This window comes from Neovison vison, chromosome 5, assembly GCF_020171115.1.
Source record: "Neovison vison isolate M4711 chromosome 5, ASM_NN_V1, whole genome shotgun sequence".
NCBI classification, from domain to species: Eukaryota; Metazoa; Chordata; class Mammalia; order Carnivora; family Mustelidae; genus Neogale; species Neogale vison.
The window spans coordinates 21565388-21586201 of record NC_058095.1 but is presented as its reverse complement, the minus strand read 5'-3'; the positions used below and the strand labels follow the sequence as shown (position 1 = coordinate 21586201).

Below are 20814 nucleotides of genomic sequence, written 5' to 3'. Positions count from 1 at the left end.
AAAAAAAAAAAACAAGGGCCCTTCCTGTTCTAATGAGGGACCTGAAGCGTATGCATTATTTAGTGTCATGGTAAATTCACCTGTCAATCACCCTGCCCCTCAGCTTTATCCCTTAGCCTGGTTCATCACCAGACTTGGTTCTTCTAAGTCCTGACTCTCTCCTGGATTCTATGGGATTGGTCAGTTCCTTGAACATGTATTGCTCTTGTTGTTGTTGTTGTTGTTGAGGATTCTTCCACCATTCTGAACCAACAGGCTTTCCCCACTGTGGTAGGGGTAGAGAGAAGAATGTACTGCAAAATGGAAAAACAGTTATGCAGATTCAGATTCAACAAACTCACATTAACTGATCACCCATGCAGGCTTACCATTATGAGTGAATAAATCCTAGGGATCAATGGGGATACTCTTTCCATCCACAGAAACCCAAACCCAAGGAGATCTAGTCATTTACGTGGTTGACTGCGGACAGATTTGGGACCAGAGATGAGGTCTGGTACTCATTCCAACTTATCATGAATTGAAGTAAATGTAACTGTGTGAGGCATTTTATTTTACGAGCTCTCCTTAGTACTGTCACATTGGGATCAACTGTAGAAGCTCAAAAGCACCAGATTTATCAGAAATAATTTGCAACAGAAAACTTTTAATGAATGACCAAAAAGTCCCTGAAATAGAAACAAAACAGACAGGCAAGATTTTTCCTACTCCTGAGAAGGATTACATGGAAAGAACATGAGAAAGAGAAGAGAGGAAAACAAATTCTTGCCCTTGCATTTTTAAGAGTGGACATGAATGATTTCCTTGGGTTATTTGGCCAGAGGGATTTTGCAGAGGCAATCTTCTTCTTCTTCTTTTTTAAATAATAACTTATTTTCTCACTATGGTGCTTTAGAAGGTATTCGTTGCTCCATTGTAATGTTGCTTATTTTCGAGGATTTTTCTTCAACTGAATGGACCCTCAGTGAAAGGACATTACCAAGTTGATCTAGTTCCTCAACCACTGTTTTGACAAGAATTTCTTCTTTTGAGTCTAAAATAAAATAAATGCAAATTTAGTGGTCATTCTTAACAGGCTGGACAGTACTTAGTCATAACGGTAGGCTTCTAAGAAATAATGTTTGCAATAACCTGAGATACAAAACTTGTGTTTGAAGACTATGCTTAACAAGGCCCAGGACTATTTTATACTTACCATTGTTCTAAAAACAATGGGTGTTTGAAGGTATAAGTAAAACATAGATTAAGACAACCTAAGTACCAGGCAGTATTGACCTGGAACAGGCAGTGCTGTCTTCTTTTAAATGCCAACTTGCCCTATTTTGGTGGCTTAAAATATAGTAGCTCCTTCACCAAAGCACTGGAATTGGGAAAATAACGAGTTTTAGGTAAGAAAAATGTTTGGGGATTGAGTCCCCATTTCAGAAATTTCACAATTTGACCATGTCTATTCTACAAGAGTATAACATACATTAAGAAGCTGCCATCATGGTCCCTGCCTGATTCCTTCATTGCTAGAATTAACCTTAGAACAATTTGAGTTAGTTTACAAATAAGTGACTTATTTAATAAATTGCTCAAGTTGAAAAGATTTATGCCAAGCCATAAAACCTTCTGTACCTTGGACTTGATTTTCAGAATGTATGGGCCCACGTCCTTTGGATCTGGGACACACGGGCTTGCCTTTTCTGTGAAAAGAAGAGTAAATTGTTGCATTGTTTTCCCTTTCATGCGGAAGCTCAGAATAACTATGAGCTGGGAATAAAAGTTTTAGAGTTCTAGTTTCTGCAAGATTAAATTCCTGTTATGCTTAAGAGATATATAAGTAAGCCTTTCGTGACCTCAATGTGGTGAAGGGAGAGATTAAATGAGTGTTTAGGATCAGAAATTCCCTTGTGACCAGCTACCATCTCTTTTGTCTTGTTATCTGGGGACTCCAGTTTCTGACCTTGTAGTCAATCACCTGGCCAATGAACAAGTTCAGGGTGCCACCATGCAGAAGGTGCTGAGCTAGGTGCTGTAGAAAATATAGAAGGATGATACAAGCAGTTTATGCCATTGAAAATAAAGTATATGCATGTTAGAATTTAGCTGGAACACATGGGGCACGTGGGTGGCTCAGTGGGTTAAAGCCTCTGCCTTCAGCTCAGGTCATGATCCCAGCATCCTGGGAGGAAGCCAGGCATCAGGCTCTCCCCTCAGTAGGGAGCCTGCTTCCCCCTTTCTCTCTCTCTGCCTGCTGTTCTGCCTGCTTGTGATCTCTGTCTGTCAAATAAATAAATACAATCTTAAAAAAAAAAAGAATTTAACTGGAACACAGCATGAAAGGTACAAAGAAGGGACTAATGAGGGCTGTAACAAGCACTTTGTTCAAAGGAGGGAACATCACAGTTGAGTTCCTATGAGAATAGGTTGTAGAGGGCCGACAGTAGCCTTGGAAGATGCACGAGATGGTGTGGATTCAGGGTGTGACCATCGGCAAGCATTTAGTAACCGCCACCGATTACTGAGTACCTTCTGCGTGCAAGCCGCTCTCATGAGCACTCCACCTCCATAGTGACACACGATGGTCCCAGGTAAACAGTGGTTTTGGTGTTCTCACAATCTTACCAACCAGAAAAACTGGATTTAAAGAGGTTAAACCATGCGTTCGAAATCACCTAGTGGTGTGATCTGTGCTCAGGGCTACAGTTCCAGGGCTGTTGCTCTTGGCTAACAAGCCATGGTGACTTCCCCAAGGAAACCACCATTGTTCATCTTTCAGATGAAAATGTCATCACCCACCCAATGCAGGGTGCATGCGTGGTCACTAGTGAAGTGCCAGCAAAACAGAGTGTGTTGGTATAGGACACGCGCTTCAACATTAAATCACAGAAAGTGATTTCTCCCCCTGGCGTATGGGAATTATTTAACATTTGGTATTTAAGTGTCCTCTATGTTATTATAGATACACACAGTTCACATACTTGGACATTTGATTTGGCTGCCTTTTTTCATTTCACATGGATACAATAATAAATTCCCAAGACCACAGATGAATATGATCCTGAGAGTAGGAAATTCTCGCATAGGATATTGGTACATGTGGCTACTGAGAAAACCTAGTTGATGGGAGATGATTTTTTTTGGAGAATTATGCCTCCATCAGAAAGGATGAATACCCAACTTTTGTAGCAACATGGACGGGACTGGAAGAGATTATGCTGAGTGCAATAAGTCAAGCAGAGAGAGTCAATTATCATATGGTTTCACTTATTTGTGGAGCATAACAAATAGCATGGAGGACAAGGGGTGTTAGAGAGGAGAAGGGAGTTGAGGGAAATTGGAAGGGGAGGTGAATCATGAGAGACTATGGCTCTGAAAAACAATCTGAGGGTTTTGAAGGGGCGGGGAGTGGGAGGTTGGGGTACCAGGTGGTGGGTATTAGAGAGGGCACGATTGCATGGAGCACTGGGTGTGGTGCAAAAAACAAGGAATACTGTTATGCTGAAAATAAAAAATAAAAAAAATTACCTTTCTTCTCCATCTATTAATTTGCAGTACGTTTCTATTTCTTTCTCTAAAAATATTTTGAGATCTAGAAGCTGTTCATACTCCAGCTTCTGGCCTTCTGTTTCCGTGCGGATCTGTTGGAGTTCTTCCTCCATTGCCCCAATCTGGTCCTGGATTTGCTGGAGCTGGAGGCAGTAATTGCCTTCCGTCTCGGCCAAGGAGCATTCATAGGAATGTTTCTGAAGGGAGAATAAAGCAAGGCTTGCATGAGTAACAGATAAAACAGCATGTTCGCGTTCGAAACATTCTCAAGGTGGAAAGAAGCATTTGCACAAGCTCTAAATTTTTTTCAGTTGAAAAATCTACGTAAGCCACGTTTCTTTAAAAACAAAACAAAACAATCATTGATGTCTCCATTGAGAAAAGTTTGATTTTTAAGTATTGGGATTGGCGAGTCAGAAGGAATGTCTATGGACAGCGTTCTTATTTACCACATTTTATACTTTCAGTTCTATGTAATCCGTTGTATTACATAGATTAGATGTGCATTTACTTATACACACACACACACACACGCATTCCAATCAGTGGTGACTCCTACGAACCATGGCCACGATGGACTGGAGTTCTATTTCCAAGGTCTGCAGACTGCGTTTCAGCTCTGTCAGCTCGTTTCTGGCTGTGGTGGCCGCTCCTGCGTCATCAGAAATCTGCTGCTGCAGCGACGCACTCTGCCGTGTAATCATCAGAAGGTTTAGCGACCGGCTCGGTGGTCTACTGACCAAGCCCTTGGTGTGGGATTTGCTGCAGACGTACCTTCTCGTTAAACCAAGCCTCCACGTCCCTGCGGTTCTGCTCGGCCAAGTCCTCGTACTCGGCCCGCATGTTGTTCAACAGGACGGTCAGGTCCACGCTGGGGGCTGCGTTCACCTCCACGTTCACATCCCCTCCTGCCGCGCACTGCAGGACTTTCATTTCCTGGAAAAGGGATCAGTATGAACCCTCAAGGCTGAGGTTGTTGTTATTTTTAAAATATTTTATTTATTTATTTATTTGTCAGAGAGAGAGAGAGAGAGAGAGAGAGAGGATGAGAGAGCGCGCACAAGCAGGCAGAGGCGGAGAGGAGGCTCCCTGCCAAGCAAGGAGCCCCATGTGGGACTTGATCCCAGGATTCTGGGATCATGACCTGAGCCGAAGGCAGCAGCTTAACCCTGAGTCACCCAGGCACCCCAAGGCTGAGTTTTGACTGATCTTCCCACTCTGCTCTGAAGTGGACAGTGGGCCTGAGGAATGAAATCAGGTACTATCCGAAGCTACACTGCGGGGTCCCTTACCTCCTCGTGATTTTTTTTGAGGTATGCCAGTTCCTCACTGAGTGTTTCAAACTGTATCTCCAGGTCGGCTGTACAAAGGGTCAGCTCGTCCATGACCCTGTGAAGACCATTGATGTCGGCCTCTACGCTCTGGTGGAGAGCAAGTTCATTTTCATACCTGAAAGATTAATAAAATGCTTGAGACTTGTGACTGTGGGCAGGTGCAAAGCATAACTTCCTCCGACATCTGGTAAGAAAAGATGGGATATCTGTCCAGCCGTCTAAAGCTTAATGCTTTGGCAAAGAGAGGACACCCTTTGGAATACCTACTGATTTAGGACGATGATTTTGGAGGAGTTGTTCCTTCAGAATTTTCATCATCCATTGTGCTTCATAGTTGAATCAAAATGTAGTTTAAAATTTATGATGCTCTTTTTATAAGGGCACATTTAATTTCTTCAGTGATTTAGTCTGACTTCATAAAAACATGTTGCTTTCTACAGCAAAAGGACCTTTTTTACTCCAACCACAGTATCTACCTTTATTATAGTTAATTACGTTATTTTTACCTACTTGAGCCTGAAGTCATCAGCAGTCAGTCTGGCATTGTCATTTTGTAGAGCAATGCTGGAGTTACAGGTGGTCGCAGAAATAATCTAAATAGGGTAGATTGTGCAAAATATTTAGGTGCTGAAAGTCAAGGGAGAGTCCAGATTTCAGTGTGATTCTTTTTTTTTTCTTTTAAGATTTTATTAATTTATTTGCAGAGAGAGAGATCACAAGTAGGCAGAGAGGCAGGCAGGGGGTGGTGGGGAGCAGGCTCCCTGCTGAGCAGAGAGCCCGATGTGGGGCTTGATCCCAGGACCCTGAGATCATGACCTGAGCCGAAGGCAGAAGCTTAACCCACTGAGCCACCCAGGCGCGCTTCAGTGGGATTCTTATCTTCTCAACCCATCAAGTATCTACTTTAGTATCACTTTTTCTACATGAAAAGAATCTGGACTTTTTTTTTTTTTCTTCAGACAGCAAATGTCCAGAGCTTGAGTCAAAGTGTAAGCTTTTACAATCACAGATACTTTGATTATTCTTGATCAAAATGTATGAGCTAGGGGCCCCTGGGTGGCTCAGTGGGTTAAAGCCTCTACCTTCGACTCAGGCCATGATCCCAGGGTCGTGGGATCGAGCCCCGCATCAGGCTCTCTGCTCTACGGGGAGCCTGCTTCTCCTCTCTCTCTCTGCCTGCTTCTCTGCCTACTTGTGATCGCTATCTGCCAAATAAATAAATAAAATCTTTAAAAAATATATATGAGCTAAATACATGATCAGCAAGCCAATTATATCTGTTTTAAAACTATTTGCCTTTAATGCCCACAATTTTTTTTTTTTGTTGGGGGGGCCAGACAACGCTTTAAGCCCTGGGAATGGAGAGTGAGCAAATTCTACATCATGTCAAAATTTTAAGCACATTTTGTATTTTGTCTTTTTTAGGTTACATGCACCCAAAATTCTATAGTAAAAGTAGGCAAATCCATATTTCTTACCTGTTTTTTAAGGTCCTCAATGACCGAGAAATATCTCGTGTAGTCATGGTCTAGTCCCCGGCAAGAACCGGGCCCGTATTTCTCATACCAGGCCTTGATTTTCTGCTCCAGGTCCACGTTGGCCTCTTCCAGAGCTCGCACCTGGTCTAGGTAGCATGCCAAGCGGTCATTGAGGTTCTGCATGGTCACCTTCTCGTTCCCAGAAAGCAGGCCATGTTCATTTCCAAGAAAACCGGCACAGACACCCCCACCACCGTTACAGAAACCTCCTCCAGAAGAAATGTTCCCAAGAGTACAAGAAAAGCTGCTTCCTGCTCCGGATCCACGGTACACATTTCCAGCCCCGAAGCCCGGACCTCCACCAGACAGCCGCCCTGGGCCCGCTCGGGAGCAGACCCGCCTGGATGCACTAGAAAGTTGAAAAGACATGACGACAGTACCCCAGAGCCACCCTTTCTCAGTGAGGAGCAAAGCAAAAGCACACCGTCCGTAGAGCGGATCTCCGTTGGCCTTTTATAGGACTCAGTAGGTCGTTTCAGTCTTGACTTTCCATCTGTAATAAAATATTACTTGCACCCTAATTGTTGTTTTTCACACTTGAGTGATTTTTAATAGTGTCCAGTCCGTAGGTGGATAGGTGCCCCAAAGGTATCTTGGTCTATGAAAAGGTGCCTGGTCGAGTAATAATAAATCATAGTTTCAAAGGTCAAAATTAAATATGAGTAAACATGAATCTTTTTTTGACTTCTGGAAGAGAGTCCAATCCCCCTCACCCAAAAAACAATAAAGAATTAATAATTTACTTGAGAAATGTCCACTGCTTTTGTCCTGCAAATGTTTATGGAGTATTTCTATTATGCATGCTTTACTTGGTGTTTCCTTTCTTACTAATATCAGATACACTCAAAATACAGTGATCTGTTGGGGTGCCTGGGTGGCTCAGATGGTTAAGCGTCTGCCTTCAGCTCAGGTCATGATCTCCAGGTCTTGGGATTGAGCTCCACATCTGGGAGCCTGCTTCTCCTCCCTCTGCTTCTCCCCATACTGTGCTCTCGGTCTCTCTCTCTCTCTCTCAAGTGAATAAATAAAATCTTAAAAAAAATACAGTGATCTATTGGTAGTGGGGATTTTTAAATTGATTTCTTAAGTTGAAAACGGAAAGTAACAGAAGTCCTGCAATATTTTGCTTATCAGTTTAACTAAAATTAATGAATATGTGTCAGGGACAGAAAATTATTTCTATTGAGATTTCTTGATTCAGTCCAGGAGCAAAATATCCTTTCAACAAACTTCTGAGTCTCCACACTGTTCATTTCTCTACCTAAAAAATATTGTTCTTTTTTTTAAGTTTAGTTTAAATTTACGTATTTATGGCATTAGGAATTATTTGAGAACTGAACTTACTATTGATAATTAAGGAGTAAGATATATAAAGGAGACATGTATTTTCATCTCTATCTAGAAAACCAATAATTACAGTACTCAAAATGCTAGCTTAGTTGTTAACAGGTAACCAGCCTCTTCATTTTCTTTCCTTGATGCCCATGGGAAGTTATCCCATTTGGTTGTGCTTCATTTCCCTGCTGGGCAAATGAAAATAATAACACTGAATGCTGAGCAGTTTCAATAATTAATGACTATAAAGCAGTCTGAAGGGCACAAACATTTTGTGAATGTTAATTATTTAAATTATTATAATAGAGTGAATATGTCAGACAGGGTCAGGTCTCTATGACTTATAATGGTACAAATTGATTGGTTACTGATTATGGGTTTAGATTGTTTGGAAACGGTAATTTTTTCTGAATGATTTGAAACGGTAATTTTTTCTGAATGAGATTTTTCAATGCTGTGTGTATCCCATACTTTGGAAAACACTCAACGTTACTGCTCCTAAAAGATAGGTAATATTTGGTGGCCCAGAACGCCAGGATTTTTTTTTTTACTGAAATATCTTAAGATAATTAATATAAACCTTAATTCAGGTTTAGAATAATGTATGATAAGAGTTGTAGCTTGTATTCAGAGGCTTGCTATTGATTTTGTTGTGACCTGGTCATAATTTTAATCTTTGGTCCAAACTTCCCATGAATGAAACAAGACAAACAGAGTATGGGGTCAGTGTAACAGTTTATAAGTCTTGAGTCTCTTGGATAAAAGGTATTATGAGGCTGCAAAGTATTATTAACATAATCTATTTATCTCCAGATATTTTATAAATACTAATTAACTTGTAATCTTTTGGAGAACAGGTTAAGCATATATTATTAGAACCATTTTGGGGATGAGTTGGCTGTGAGGCTAAGGGATAATACAGATCACAAAGCATTTTTATATCCAAGGAGGACTGGAATGAGTGATGCTCAGCTCCTTCCGAAAACACTGTCATCTGTTTACTCATCAAGGCAGATCTCTTGACTTTTCTTACTCATAGATTTCCTCTACGCTAATACTTGCCACAGAAGTTTAGGTATACTTTAGTTCTTTCCAGAAGTGGGAGATAGACAATGAATTCTATCTGTATATCTCTATCCATACATTTCTTCCTTGAGGGTGGCTATTTTATTCATAGTAAGAAACACATATTCAGCCACACATCATTAACCTTTCTTTTTTTTTTTTAAGATTTTATTTATTTATTTGACAGAGAGAGGTCACAAGTAGGCAGAGAGGCAGGCAGAGAGAGGAGGAAGCAGGCTCCCTGCTGAGCAGAGAGCCCGATGCGGGACTCGATCCCAGAACCCTGAGATCATGACCTGAGCCGAAGGCAGCAGCTCAACCCACTGAGCCACCCAGGCGCCCCTCATTATCCTTTCTTGAAACTCTATTAGGTATTAGAACATTCATTATACAATATGCATATTCTAGGTCCTCAGAAATAATCGAGTTAAACTGTGAGTTATGTGGTTTAAATGTTTGCTCACCTCAGGATAAAGACACTCATCACATTACCTTATTTTAACAATAATAGGCTAATTTCCCCCTGATAAATTTTGTGTTTAGTTTCAAACATGCTTCAATACCTTCTTAAAAAATTTTATTTAAATTCAATTTAATTGGGGTGGTTCAGTGGGTTAAAGCCTCTGCTTTCAGCTCAGGTCATAATCCCAGGGTCCTGGGATCGAGCCTCACATCAGGCTCTCTGCTCAGCGGGGAGTCTGCTTCCTCTCTCTCTCTGCCTGCCTCTCTGCCTACTTGTGATCTCTGTCTGTCAAATAAATACATAAAATCTTTAGAAAAAATATATCCCATTTAGTTAACCTATACAGGATTATTAGTTTCAGGGGTAGAATTTAGCAATTCATCAGTGGCATATAACACTCAGTGGTCATTACATCAAGTGCCCACCTTAATCCCCATCACCCAGTTACCCCATGCCCTCACTCATCTCCCCTCCAGCAACTTTCAGTCTGTTTCCTTGAGTTAATGCTGTTTTATTTACTGTAGCTTTGTAATGTATTTTGAAACCAGGAAGTGTCATTTATGCTTTCTCAAAGTTGCTTTAGCTATTAAGGGTCTTTTTTGTATCTATATGAATTTTAGGATTGTTTTTTCTATTTATGATAAAAATGTCATTGGTATTTTGACAGGGATTGCATTAAATCTGTAGCTTGCTTTGGTAGTGTGGCCTTTTAAACATTATTAAACCTCTGATTCATGAACATGGGATGTCTTTCCATTTATTCGTATTTGCTTTAATTTCTTTTGTTACTGTTTCGTAATTTTCAGTGTACAAGTCTGTCATGTCCTTAGTTAAGTTTATTCCTAAGTATTTTATTCTTTTCCATGCTATTATAAATGGGATTATTTTCTTAATTTTCATTTTGGATAACTTATTTTAAGTGTATAAAAATGTAACTGATTTTTATGTTGATCTTGTATCCTGCAACTTTGCTGAATTTATTTATTAGCTCTAACAGTTTTTGGGTGAAATTTTTAGGGTTTTCTGTAGATAAGAGCATGCTATCTGCAAACAGAGACAATTTTACTTCTTCTCTTCCAATTTGGGTGCCTTTTATTTCTTTTTCTTGCCTAAGTGCTCTGGCTAGGAATTCCAGTATTGAATAAAAGTGGTGAGTGGACGTCCTTGTCTTATTCCTGGTATAGAGGAAAAGCTATCAGTTTTTCACCACTGAGTATGATATTAACTGTGGTATTGTCATAAATGGCCTTTTATGTTGAGTTACATTTCTTCTACACCTAATTTTTTTTCTTGTAAAGATTTTATTTATTTATTAGAGAGATGGAGAGAGAGCACAAGTAGGCAGAGCAGCAAGCAGAGGGAGAGGGAGAAGCAGGCTTTCCCCTGACTAGGGAGCCCAATGCAGGGCTCAATCCTAGTACCCAGGGTTATGACCTGAGCTGAAGGCAGCCACTTAACTGAATGAGCCATCCAGGTGCCCCCTTCTATACCTAATTTGCTGGGCGTATTTATCCTGAAAAGGTGTCAGATTTTGTCAAGTGCTTTTTCTGTATCTATTGAGATGACCATATGATTTTTATCCTTCTGTTACTGTGGTATATCACATTTATTGATTTGTATGTGTTGAATCATTCTTGCATCCCAGGGATAAATTGCATTTGGTCATGGTATATGATTCTTTTAAGGTATTGTTGAGTTTGTTTTGCTCCAGTATTGTTGAAGATTTTTCCATCTATATTTATTAGGGATATTGACCTGTAATTGACCTGTCTTGTAGCATCTTTGTCTGGCTTTGGTAGATGAGTAATGCTGGCCTTATAAAATGAGTTTGGAAGTGTTTCTTCTCTTATTTTTTGGAAGAGTGTGAGAAGGGCTGGCATTAATTCTTCTGTAAGTAGTAGAATTCACCAGTGAAACCACCTGGTCCTAGGCTTTGCTTTGTTGAAAGTGTTTTTGATTACTGATTCAATCTCCTCACTCATCTTTGATCTGTTTAGATTTTCTGTTTTTCATGATTTATTCTGGCAGGTTGCATGTTTCTTGGAATTTATTTCTTTTAGATTATCCAATTTGTTGGCATATAAATGTTTCAGTATTCTCTTATAATCCTTTCTATTTCTGACATCACTTTTAATGTCTCCTTTTTCACAAATAATTTTTATTTGAGTCCCTTCTCTCTCCCTCTGGTTGGTCTAGCTAAAGATTTGTCAATTTTGTCTTTTCAAAAAACCCAATTCTCAGTTTTGTTGATCTTATATATTTCTTTTCTAGTCTTTATTTCATTTATTTCTGTTCTAATATTTATTGTTTCCTTCTGTTGACTTTTGGCTTAATTTCCCCTTTTTCTAGTTCCTTGATATGTAAAGTTAGATTATTTGTGAGCTTTTTTCTTTCTTAATATATGATTATCACTATGTAGTTCCCTCTTAGTACTGCTTTTGCTTCATCCCATAAGTTTTATTATATTTTCCTTTTCATTTGTCTCAAGATTTTTTTAAAAAAATTTTTCTTTGGTTTCTTCTTTGACCCATTCATTGTTCAGAAGTGTGTTAGTTAATTTCTATATTTTTGAATTTTCCAATTTTCCTCCTGTTACTTACTGGTTTCTAGTTTCATACTATTGAAGCCAGAAAAGATCCTTGTGATTTCAGTCTTCTTCAGTTTGTTAAGATGTGTTTTGTGGCCTAACGTTGTAGAATTCCCCCCTTGCCCTATCTAGTTCCCCATCTTTCTCTCTTCCCTTCTACCTTCAAATATCACCATTTATATATTTTTTTATTTTTAAGATGTTTTTGGTTCTTAAATTTCTTATTTCCATATCTATCAGCATGTTGCATTCAGGGGTTAGATTTTACAGACTCTCTTATTCTCACTGCAGCACTCAGCAAATGTGCTTGACCAGTGTTTATAGAAGGCAAGAGGAAGATTGAAAATTTTACAGAGAAGTGAAAAAGACTCCAACCAGTTTACCTGTTAAACTTACTCCTAATTTGTGAAGGCCACCAAATTAAATAAAAGAAGCTAAAAATCAGATTCAGCTCCCCTTGCGGATATGTTTAAAATGCCAAGATTGACCAGAACCAGTAAAGATGACTTGCAACAGGAAGAACTTTTATTGACATGCCACCATAGAGAAAGCCAAAGAAATATTACCATCTGACAAATAGCTTGTCTTAATTCATTGGAAGAAAAGCAAAAAAGTAAGGGAGCTTTTATTTAGGAACCTAGCTTCAGTTTGGTATTTTAATTTAGGGGCTCTTCCTCTGGAGTTCAGGAAGGCACCCTCTGTTCACTCTTCACGTTGTTGGCTTTGGTGGATTTCTCTTCCACAGTGTGAACTCTGGAGGAGAGAACTTTGCCACGAGGATCTATTTCTTCAACAATTGTTTTAACCATGGTGGTTTTAGAGGACTCTAAAATGACACATGAGTTATCAGAATTTATCAGATCGACCAAGAGGAGATGACTAACTCATCATTTGAAAGTTATAAAAATGCATTTTCAATGCTGAACACAGCTTTTTTTTTTACCTTTTATCTGATTCCCTGGTCCTCCGTAGCCTTTTGATTTAACACAAGAGCTGTAAAAATATAGAGGTCTTGCATTAGTATTTCACTCTATTTTTAAAAAAATTTATTTATTTATTTGACAGACAGAGATCACAAGTAGGCAGAGGAGCAGGCAGAGAGAGAGGAGGAAGCAGGTTCCCCACTGAGCAGAGAGCCTGATGTGGGGCTCGATCCCAGGACCCTTAGATCATGACCTGAGTTGGAGGCAGAGACTTTAACCTACTGAGCCACCCAGGCACCCCTATTTCACCCCTATTTTGCCAGGGAAGCTGGAAAACAAAGATTTAAGATAGGAGATATCTGGATTCTGAAATAACACTAGAAGGGGTTTAGTTATACATGATTTGGGTCATACATACTTTGTACTTGATTTCAAAAAATCTTTAATAACCTTAAAATAAAGCATTAAGTGTTTTCTCAGTAGAAGCTGTATTTACCCATCCTCTCCATCAATCAGGCGGCAGTAGGTCTCAATCTCCTTTTCCAGGTGGACCTTGATGTCAAGGAGCTGCTCGTACTCCAGCTTCTGGCCCTCCGTCTCGGTTCTGACCTGGTGCAGCTGCTCCTCCAGGGCCCCGATCTGAGCTTGGATCTGGGAGAGCTGCGCACAGTAGTTGCCTTCGGTCTCGGACAGGGAGCACTCCAGGGAGTGTTTCTATGGATCAGTAAGACATAGTTTAGTAGAAAATATCACAGTGTTGTTTTAGAATAAGGTAGAGCACTTAAGAGACATTTAAAAGAGTTATCTTACAAATTTTTACCATATTTACCCCAAAGAGTCCCCCTTATTCAATATTAATTGTTGCCTTTATTAGGTGTCATGCTGTTTTTCTGTTTGAAAATGACACAGTTGGTGGTGGATGTCACTCATATGTCCAGGAGTGTTAGCAAAGATAAACTTGTTTCTTCATAGGGCACAGTCTAAAGGTCCCTCTGCCCCACCTCTGCTTCTGGTACAACTGAGTCTGGTACAACTGGCCACACTTCCCAGGAATAAAAGTCCCCCTACAATTTGCTACTTTGTTTCTAATGATGTGACAGTCTTGTCTCATGGAGACTGTAGCTCTTCTATTAATAATTAACAACCCCATGGTGAACTGGATAAACTTTCCTGAAGTAGAATGACCCAAAGAAAAGAAAGACCTTTCTAAGCTTAAAATCGTTTGTGAATCCAAAGTGTTTATAAAGGTTTTTCCTAAAGAGGGATGCTTGCTGTACTTTTAGACAGAATGAAAATATAAGTGTCTTCCTCTTTCAGCTGCAAGAATTTTTATGCCAAGTCCTAATTTTATATACATTCATACCCTCTTTTGTGGATAAACTCTGAAGGTTTGTTTACTAGCCATAGTGGGAAAAGTATATACGTGGGAGTTAGGAATTTGGAGAGAAGCTCAGATTCCTTTGTATTCAACTGTAGGACTCTGGGAAAACTGCTTAACTTCTTTGAATCTCAGATAGTTCTTTTGGAAATAATGACAGGAATTATAAAGTCTGCCCTGCCCAAGCCCCAGGGTTATTGTGGACTCAAGTGGGAGAAAGTGCTGGGCAAACCCTTAATGAAAAGGTTCCTATTATTATCAAGGGTGTTTAGCTTTATAGGCAACATTAATGCCTCTACATTGCTGCTTGTTTATGCCACTTAAAAAGGAACTTGTAAGTGTTCTTAATTAAGTGGCCCAAAGGAATGCCAGATGAAGATAGGAGAGATGCCAAAGCATTTTTGCACTCCACTGAGGTGTTTTTTGTTTTTTTTTGTTTTTTTTTTTAAATCTTTGGACTTAGGAGAGAAGATTCAGGGTAAAAACTATTTTCTTTTTCGAGTACCTCAAAGTAATTGTTCTTGCTCATTTACAATGTTTCATAATTATGAGCACCTAGGTCTACTTTTCAGGCCAAGAGGATTCTGCTGCTCAAAATGCAAATGTGGATTATGTCAAGCCCGCGAATTAACGGAGAAAAACGAAAATAAGTAATATCACGTGGAAGAAACGCTCTTTACATTAACTCCCCACTTCTGAAATCAATCTTTTTTTTTTTTGGTCCTGCTTACTGACCATTGCCAAGAGGGACTGGAGTTCGATCTCCAGGGTTTGAAGAGTACGTTTCATCTCGGTCAGCTCATTCCGAGCAGAGGTGGTGGCACCAGCGTCGTCGGAGATCTGCTGCTGCAGGGAGGCGCTCTGCAAGGTTGGGGAGGTAGGGAGTGGTTAGGGTGCTGCCGGCCTTGCATCAGAGCCCAGGGCCCAGCAAGCGTGCACTGGCGGGGTTCTACCTTCTCGTTGAACCAGGCCTCCGCGTCCCTGCGGTTCTGCTCGGCCAGGGCTTCGTACTCGGCCCGCATGTTGTTCAGCAGGACCGTGAGGTCCACTCCGGGTGCCGCGTTCATCTCCACGTTCACGTTCCCTCCGGCCGCGCACTGCAGCGCCTTCATTTCCTGAAAAATTTGACCCGGTTAGGAGCTGACTATTTTCAAAGGAACCAGACCGACAGGATGCATGAGGTGAGAAACTTTGTTTCTTTGGAGGCGGGTGGATAGAAGCATTTCAAACAGTCAGCCACACAGAGAAAGTGACGAGTTCCTTCTGGAATACTGATGTCGGACATTGTTGTACTGGTCATCTGAAATTCATTTTTAAATTTTGGGAGCAAGGCGGATTGTGGAATCAGGGGAGACAGAGACCTACCTCCTCATGATTCTTCTTGAGGTAAGCCAGCTCCTCGCTCAGGGTTTCCAGCTGGATCTCTAGGTCGGTTCTGCACAGAGTCAGCTCGTCCAGGACCCTGCGCAAACCGCTGACATCGGCATCAACACTCTGGTGAAGGGCCTGTTCATTTTCAAACCTTAGAAGATATTTGACAGTTGTTATCACCTTAGTCCCATCACTTCTTAGGTCATCATAAAACGTCAGCCATGATTCAAGGTCAAACTGTTAAAATATACTTAAAACTTCAGTTAGACTGCCCATAATGCAATAAGCATTTCTTTGAAGCAAGACAATAGGAACACTCAAAATTCTCTTTCATAGGATCTCAATATTCATTTGTATCGATTCCTAAATTTCCCAAGTAAAACAGATCATTCAGCTGTCATTCTTATGTACGTTTAGTTCAAAACAAGCAAGGTAAAACTATTGAGGTGACCCCCAATGGCTAGATTTAAGGCGGAAATGTTGAGAGAACTTCTTTGGTTTCTCTTCAGCTCTACTTACTTTAGCCTGAAGTCATCAGCTGTTAGTCTTGCATTATCATTTTGCAGGATAACATTGGCATTGCTGGTAGTTGCAGAAATGATCTGATAGATGGAAAGTTAGGAGTTAGGAAATGTCACATTTCCTTGGAAGAAAGTCACCTGTGAAATTATAGTAATCTTCTGGCATTCTGTCTCCAATAATAAGACGATTCTTTTGCAAATGGGAAACTAAACATGGCCTCTTTCACCCTTCACCTTCCCCCCACCATAAACACTTTCTATGGAAGAAGTTATAAATAATAAAGCAAGAGATGGTGGGCGGTTTTTGATAGTTTCATATTACGAAAAGTATAAACATGCATACCTTGTAGCAGGTATAGGTGAGCCATGTTCAAAGATTAGAATTTGAATGGAAATTATTTTTAATATTCATAGTGAGTTATGGATAATCAGAAGCTGTGTGTGAGAGAGCTCACACATTTGTGTGTGCTTGTGTAGCTAAATATTCTTAGCATTATTAACCCTCACAACATTGTGCTTCTTACCTGGTTCCTAAGGTCATCAATTATTGGGAAGTATCTGCTGTAATCATGATCAAGACCACGGCAAGAACCAGGCCCGAATTTCTCGTACCAGCCCTTGATCTTCTGCTCCAGGTCAGCGTTGGCCTCCTCTAGTGCTCGTACATTTTCCAGGTAGGAGGCCAAGCGGTCATTCAGGTTCTGCATCGTCACCTTCTCATTGCCCGACAGGAGGCCGTGTTCATTCCCAGTGAAGGCAGCGCAAGAAGCACTCCCCCCACCCAGTCCCCCTCCATAGCCTCCCACAGATGAGCTGCCCCCAAAAGCGCAAGAGAAGCCACTTCCAATGCCCGGCACACCACATGCATTTCCAGCCCCAAAACCCGCTCCCCCGCTGGAGCCAAGCCGTCTGGATGCGGAAGAAAAGCGCATAGACATGATGTCCAGACCCGCAGAGCTTGTTCCTGGAGTGAAGCTCTGATGGCAAAGGTCTGGTTTGAACAGTTGAGTTTGTCTTTATATACACATGATCAGGGTGTTTCTCGATGAACCTAGCTACCCATAGCAAACTGGTGTTTGCCAGCTCATCATGAATTATTCATAATTGGGTGATTTTTTTTTTTTTTAATGAGTGCCTTTACTCTACTGTGTCCATTTCTGTAGGTGGATAGTTACCTTGGGGTTATTTGTTATCTCCAAAATGGGACAGGGAGGAGTGTTATCAAGATTATTATAGTGATGCATTTCAAATTTAGTATGAGCAATCCTTCCTGTCTTCCAGGTTTTAGGACTACAGAATTCCTATAAGAATAAAAAAGTGTCTAGACAGATTTCTCTTTCCTTGCTCAAACCAATGACATTCCATTTTCTTCAGCAAGTGAGCCGTCACAGTCATGGGTTTCAGTGGATAATATGGTCTTTCTTTGAAAATAATTTCAAGACCAAGGGCTCATGGTACCAGAGGAAGGAGGCCAGATCTTAAATGGGAAATGAAAATTTAAATGGACTCTTCTTTGGAGACAGAAAGTCTTCCTTGATCCTTATCCCTCCAGAATTACCATTTCATCTTTACTGGTTTTCTGTCTAAGGTATAAAGGTATTAGCTAATTTCTCTGGGTCCAGTTTTCTTATCTGTAAAACAAGGGGACCAGACTATGGCCTGTATGTTCCCTTTCTATTTCTAGATTTCTTGTATTTTTTACATTTCTTCCCTTTCATTATTTCTAAATATTTCTAAATATGAATATTTAGAAATATTCATTATTTCTAAAAAGATTTTCTGCATTTACTTCCTCCATACTTCCCCTCCTATTCACTCCGGAATTTTGGTCCCAGCACTTTACTGAAAATAACCTCAGATTGCTAATTATCTCACATCCAGTCCAGTCATTGTTTCTTACATTTATTCTCCTATACCGTCTTGGACACATTTGATACTGACCACCCCAGGCTTACCAAATTCTGAACAAATGCCCTCTGAAAATACTTCTATTGCAATATTTCTGCTTGTTCCTCTTCTTTCTTCCATTTGGTGTATCTGTGCTTTATATCTTGTCATTCCTTACAGTTTTGTGCCTGGCACTCTTGTTTTCTACACATTATTCTTTGGTGCTGTCATCCCTTCTTGTCACTTTGACTGTAGGTGAATGGTTTCTAAATATATATTTTTTAACACTGGCCTGTGTCCCATTCTAGACCTACGCCTCACTATACCCACCAGACATTTCTGCTGGATGATTTCTGACTCAACACTCAATCATGTTGTCATCAAACTTTGAGCTTTTCTATCTTTTTTCATTACCTATTGGTGAAATTACCCTGAGTCATGCTCATGATTGCTAAGAAATCTTTAATTTCTGTCATCTTCTACAGGCCTACATCTAGCAAGTCACTAGGTCCAACTGAATCTACTTCTGCGGTGCCTCTTAAAACATTTTTCTCTTTTCTATTTTTTTTCTCACTATCATTTTTTTTTTTTAGCTCAATGATTGGATTTTTGGTTCAAGTCTTTTTCCTTTCCACCCTGGTCAGTAGGCAGAGCAGTAAGTTAAGATATCATTCCTGTAATAATACACAACCATTCATGTCATTGAAAGAATGTGAGTTCTTCAATCAAATATATCATCATTCATATCCTAGTTCTGCAACTTTCCAGCTGTGTGTCCAATGCAGAGTTCCTTCTTGCTGAGCCTCCGTTTCTAGGACGGATACATGACTTGTGTTTTGTGAAGCTATTAAATGGTAGTTACATTTGTAAAGCAATTATGCTTGTCGATAATATGTAGTCAGTAAGTATTTCTTTCCTTTTCCCACTTTCCTACAGTTTAAAATCAATGACTATAAGCTTGATAAAGCTCCTTCGCCTGATGTGTTAGTTTCTTCTTGAGGTAGGTCATTCCTCCCTGATTTGTGCATTCTTTCACTTTACCATTCTGCTCCCCTCCCTCCTTTTGGTCTTTGCTCTTGTTGTTCTTTCCAGTTGAGACTATTTGAGATCTTGCACTTGCCAAAAACAATGGACATCACTCTCAATCATACAGATTGAAAATGAAATTGCTAAAAATATAAATTTTCATGATGTAATAAGTGAATCTGCAGAAAAGCAAGCCAGAAAAATCTGTTGATCAAGAAATCATATTAACAAAGCATTAGAATTTATTGTATTGCATAAAATCACGACATGAAAAATGTTATTTTTAGCAATTTGTAAGATTATATTATTATTTATTCCTACTACTTCTACTACATGTTTTTTTTTTCAAAGATTTTATTTATTTATTTGAGAGAGAGAGAGCATGAGAGGAGAGAAGGTCAGAGGGAGAAGCAGACTCCCTGTCTGATGCAGGACTAGATCCTGGGATTCCAGGGTCATGACCTGAACCGAGCCAAAGACAGTGGCTTAACCAACAGAGCCACCCAGGCACCCAACAAGGATTTTTTTTTTTTTTTTTTTTGTAAGTAGGCTACATGCCCAGTGTGGGGCCTGAACTCTTAACCCTGAGATCAAGAGTCACATGTTCTACTGTCTGAGCCAGCCAGGTACCCCCACTCTACTGCATGTTTTAAGTAATAAGATATTTTTTAAAAATTTTTATTTATTTATTTATTTATTTGACACACACAGAGAGGGAGAGACAGTGAGAGAGGGACTACAAGCAGGGGGAGTGGGAGAGGCAGAAGCAGGCTTCCTGCTGAGCAGGGAGCCCAGTGTGGGGCTCGATCCTAGAACCCCGAGATCATGTCCTGAGCTGAAGGCAGAGGCTTTAACGACTGAGCCACCCAGGTGCCCAGTAATAAGATATTTTAAAGAAAGAAATTTATGTGTTAATACCTCTAACTGAACCTTTTCCTGACTTTTGGACAAGGGACCTGATACTTTCATTTTGCACTAGGCCCTACAAATTAGGTATCCATCTGTGATTGTTGGGGCCTTCTCTGGGGTAGCCAAAGAGAAAAGACCTGCAGATACTTTGAGTGTTTCCCATAAGAGAATGCTTACTACCCATCCACCCTAGTGAAATACACACATTGCCTCCAAATATTTAGGACCTTACTCTTACAGATGAGCAGAATTTTAAAAATCACCATACATTGAAAAAACACTCCAGCATGAAAGACAAAGACTTGAAGAAAGAAGCAGAAAATGGCACTTGACAACAAGACAATCAAGGAAGCTGAAGAAAACTTAAAAAAAAAAAAAAAAGAAACTACCTATCATTAATGCCCTTAGAAGTAACAAAAATACCACATATTTGAAACATGAATACGGTATCATTAAAATTAAACAGCAGAGCACAAGAGTGGGCTCTCAGAATGAAAAAAATAACTCCCCAAATAATTTCCAAAATAACTTCAATAGATGCGTTGGAAAATAAGCTTTAAAAAAAAAATCTCCCTTGCAGTTGAGCAAAGGTCAAAAAGACAGATAAAATAAAAGATTAGAAAATTAGAGGCTTAGTTCAAGAAGAGCAACCTTAAGTAAATCTTTCAGAGAGAAAGGGGAAATGATGAAGAAATTATAAGTATATTTTATAACACTACTCAGAACTAAAGGACTGAGCTTCTAAATTGAAGAGACCACCAAGAACTATGAGTAATAAATGAAAAAGAATCACAGCAGAGAATGTGCTCAGTTTATTTTAGAGAACCATGGAGAAAAAGAGAACACAATGTGTCAGAAGAAGAGACAACACCCATCCAGTGATGGGGAAATCAGATGGCTCTGAACTTCCCAGCAACCCTGGAATCCATGATTCCAGTGAAGA

At 39.9% G+C, this 20814-nt stretch overlaps 2 protein-coding genes and 1 long non-coding RNA gene across 5 annotated transcripts in view; 1 reads left to right on the top strand and 2 right to left on the bottom strand.

The window, feature by feature from the left end:
* Nucleotides 1-881: 881 nt before the first annotated feature.
* On the bottom strand, nt 882-6775 carry KRT26 (keratin 26). Its single transcript, XM_044250431.1, has 8 exons — nt 6347-6775; nt 5379-5461; nt 4827-4983; nt 4309-4470; nt 4098-4223; nt 3514-3731; nt 1621-1688; nt 882-1033 (listed from the first exon to the last, which is right to left on the bottom strand). The coding sequence occupies exons 1-8, from the start codon at nt 6773-6775 to the stop codon at nt 882-884; spliced, it is 1395 nt and encodes a 464-aa protein (XP_044106366.1).
* A 5764-nt stretch (nt 6776-12539) lies between these two features.
* On the bottom strand, nt 12540-16987 carry LOC122906273 (keratin, type I cytoskeletal 27). Its single transcript, XM_044248017.1, has 8 exons — nt 16574-16987; nt 16048-16130; nt 15523-15679; nt 15111-15272; nt 14893-15018; nt 13276-13493; nt 12800-12849; nt 12540-12682 (listed from the first exon to the last, which is right to left on the bottom strand). Exons 1-8 carry the CDS (start codon nt 16985-16987, stop codon nt 12540-12542), a joined length of 1353 nt encoding a protein of 450 aa, XP_044103952.1.
* LOC122906275 overlaps nt 15270-20814 on the top strand; it is a 19651-nt gene continuing 14106 nt past the window's right edge. For 2 of the 3 annotated variants that reach the window (XR_006384529.1, XR_006384528.1), the window contains exons 1-2: nt 15270-15338; nt 16586-16723. This is a non-coding gene — a long non-coding RNA (uncharacterized LOC122906275). Of the gene's footprint in view, nt 15339-16585; nt 16724-16780; nt 16827-20814 lie in introns of those variants that run through there. The other variant, XR_006384530.1, reaches the window with a different exon arrangement.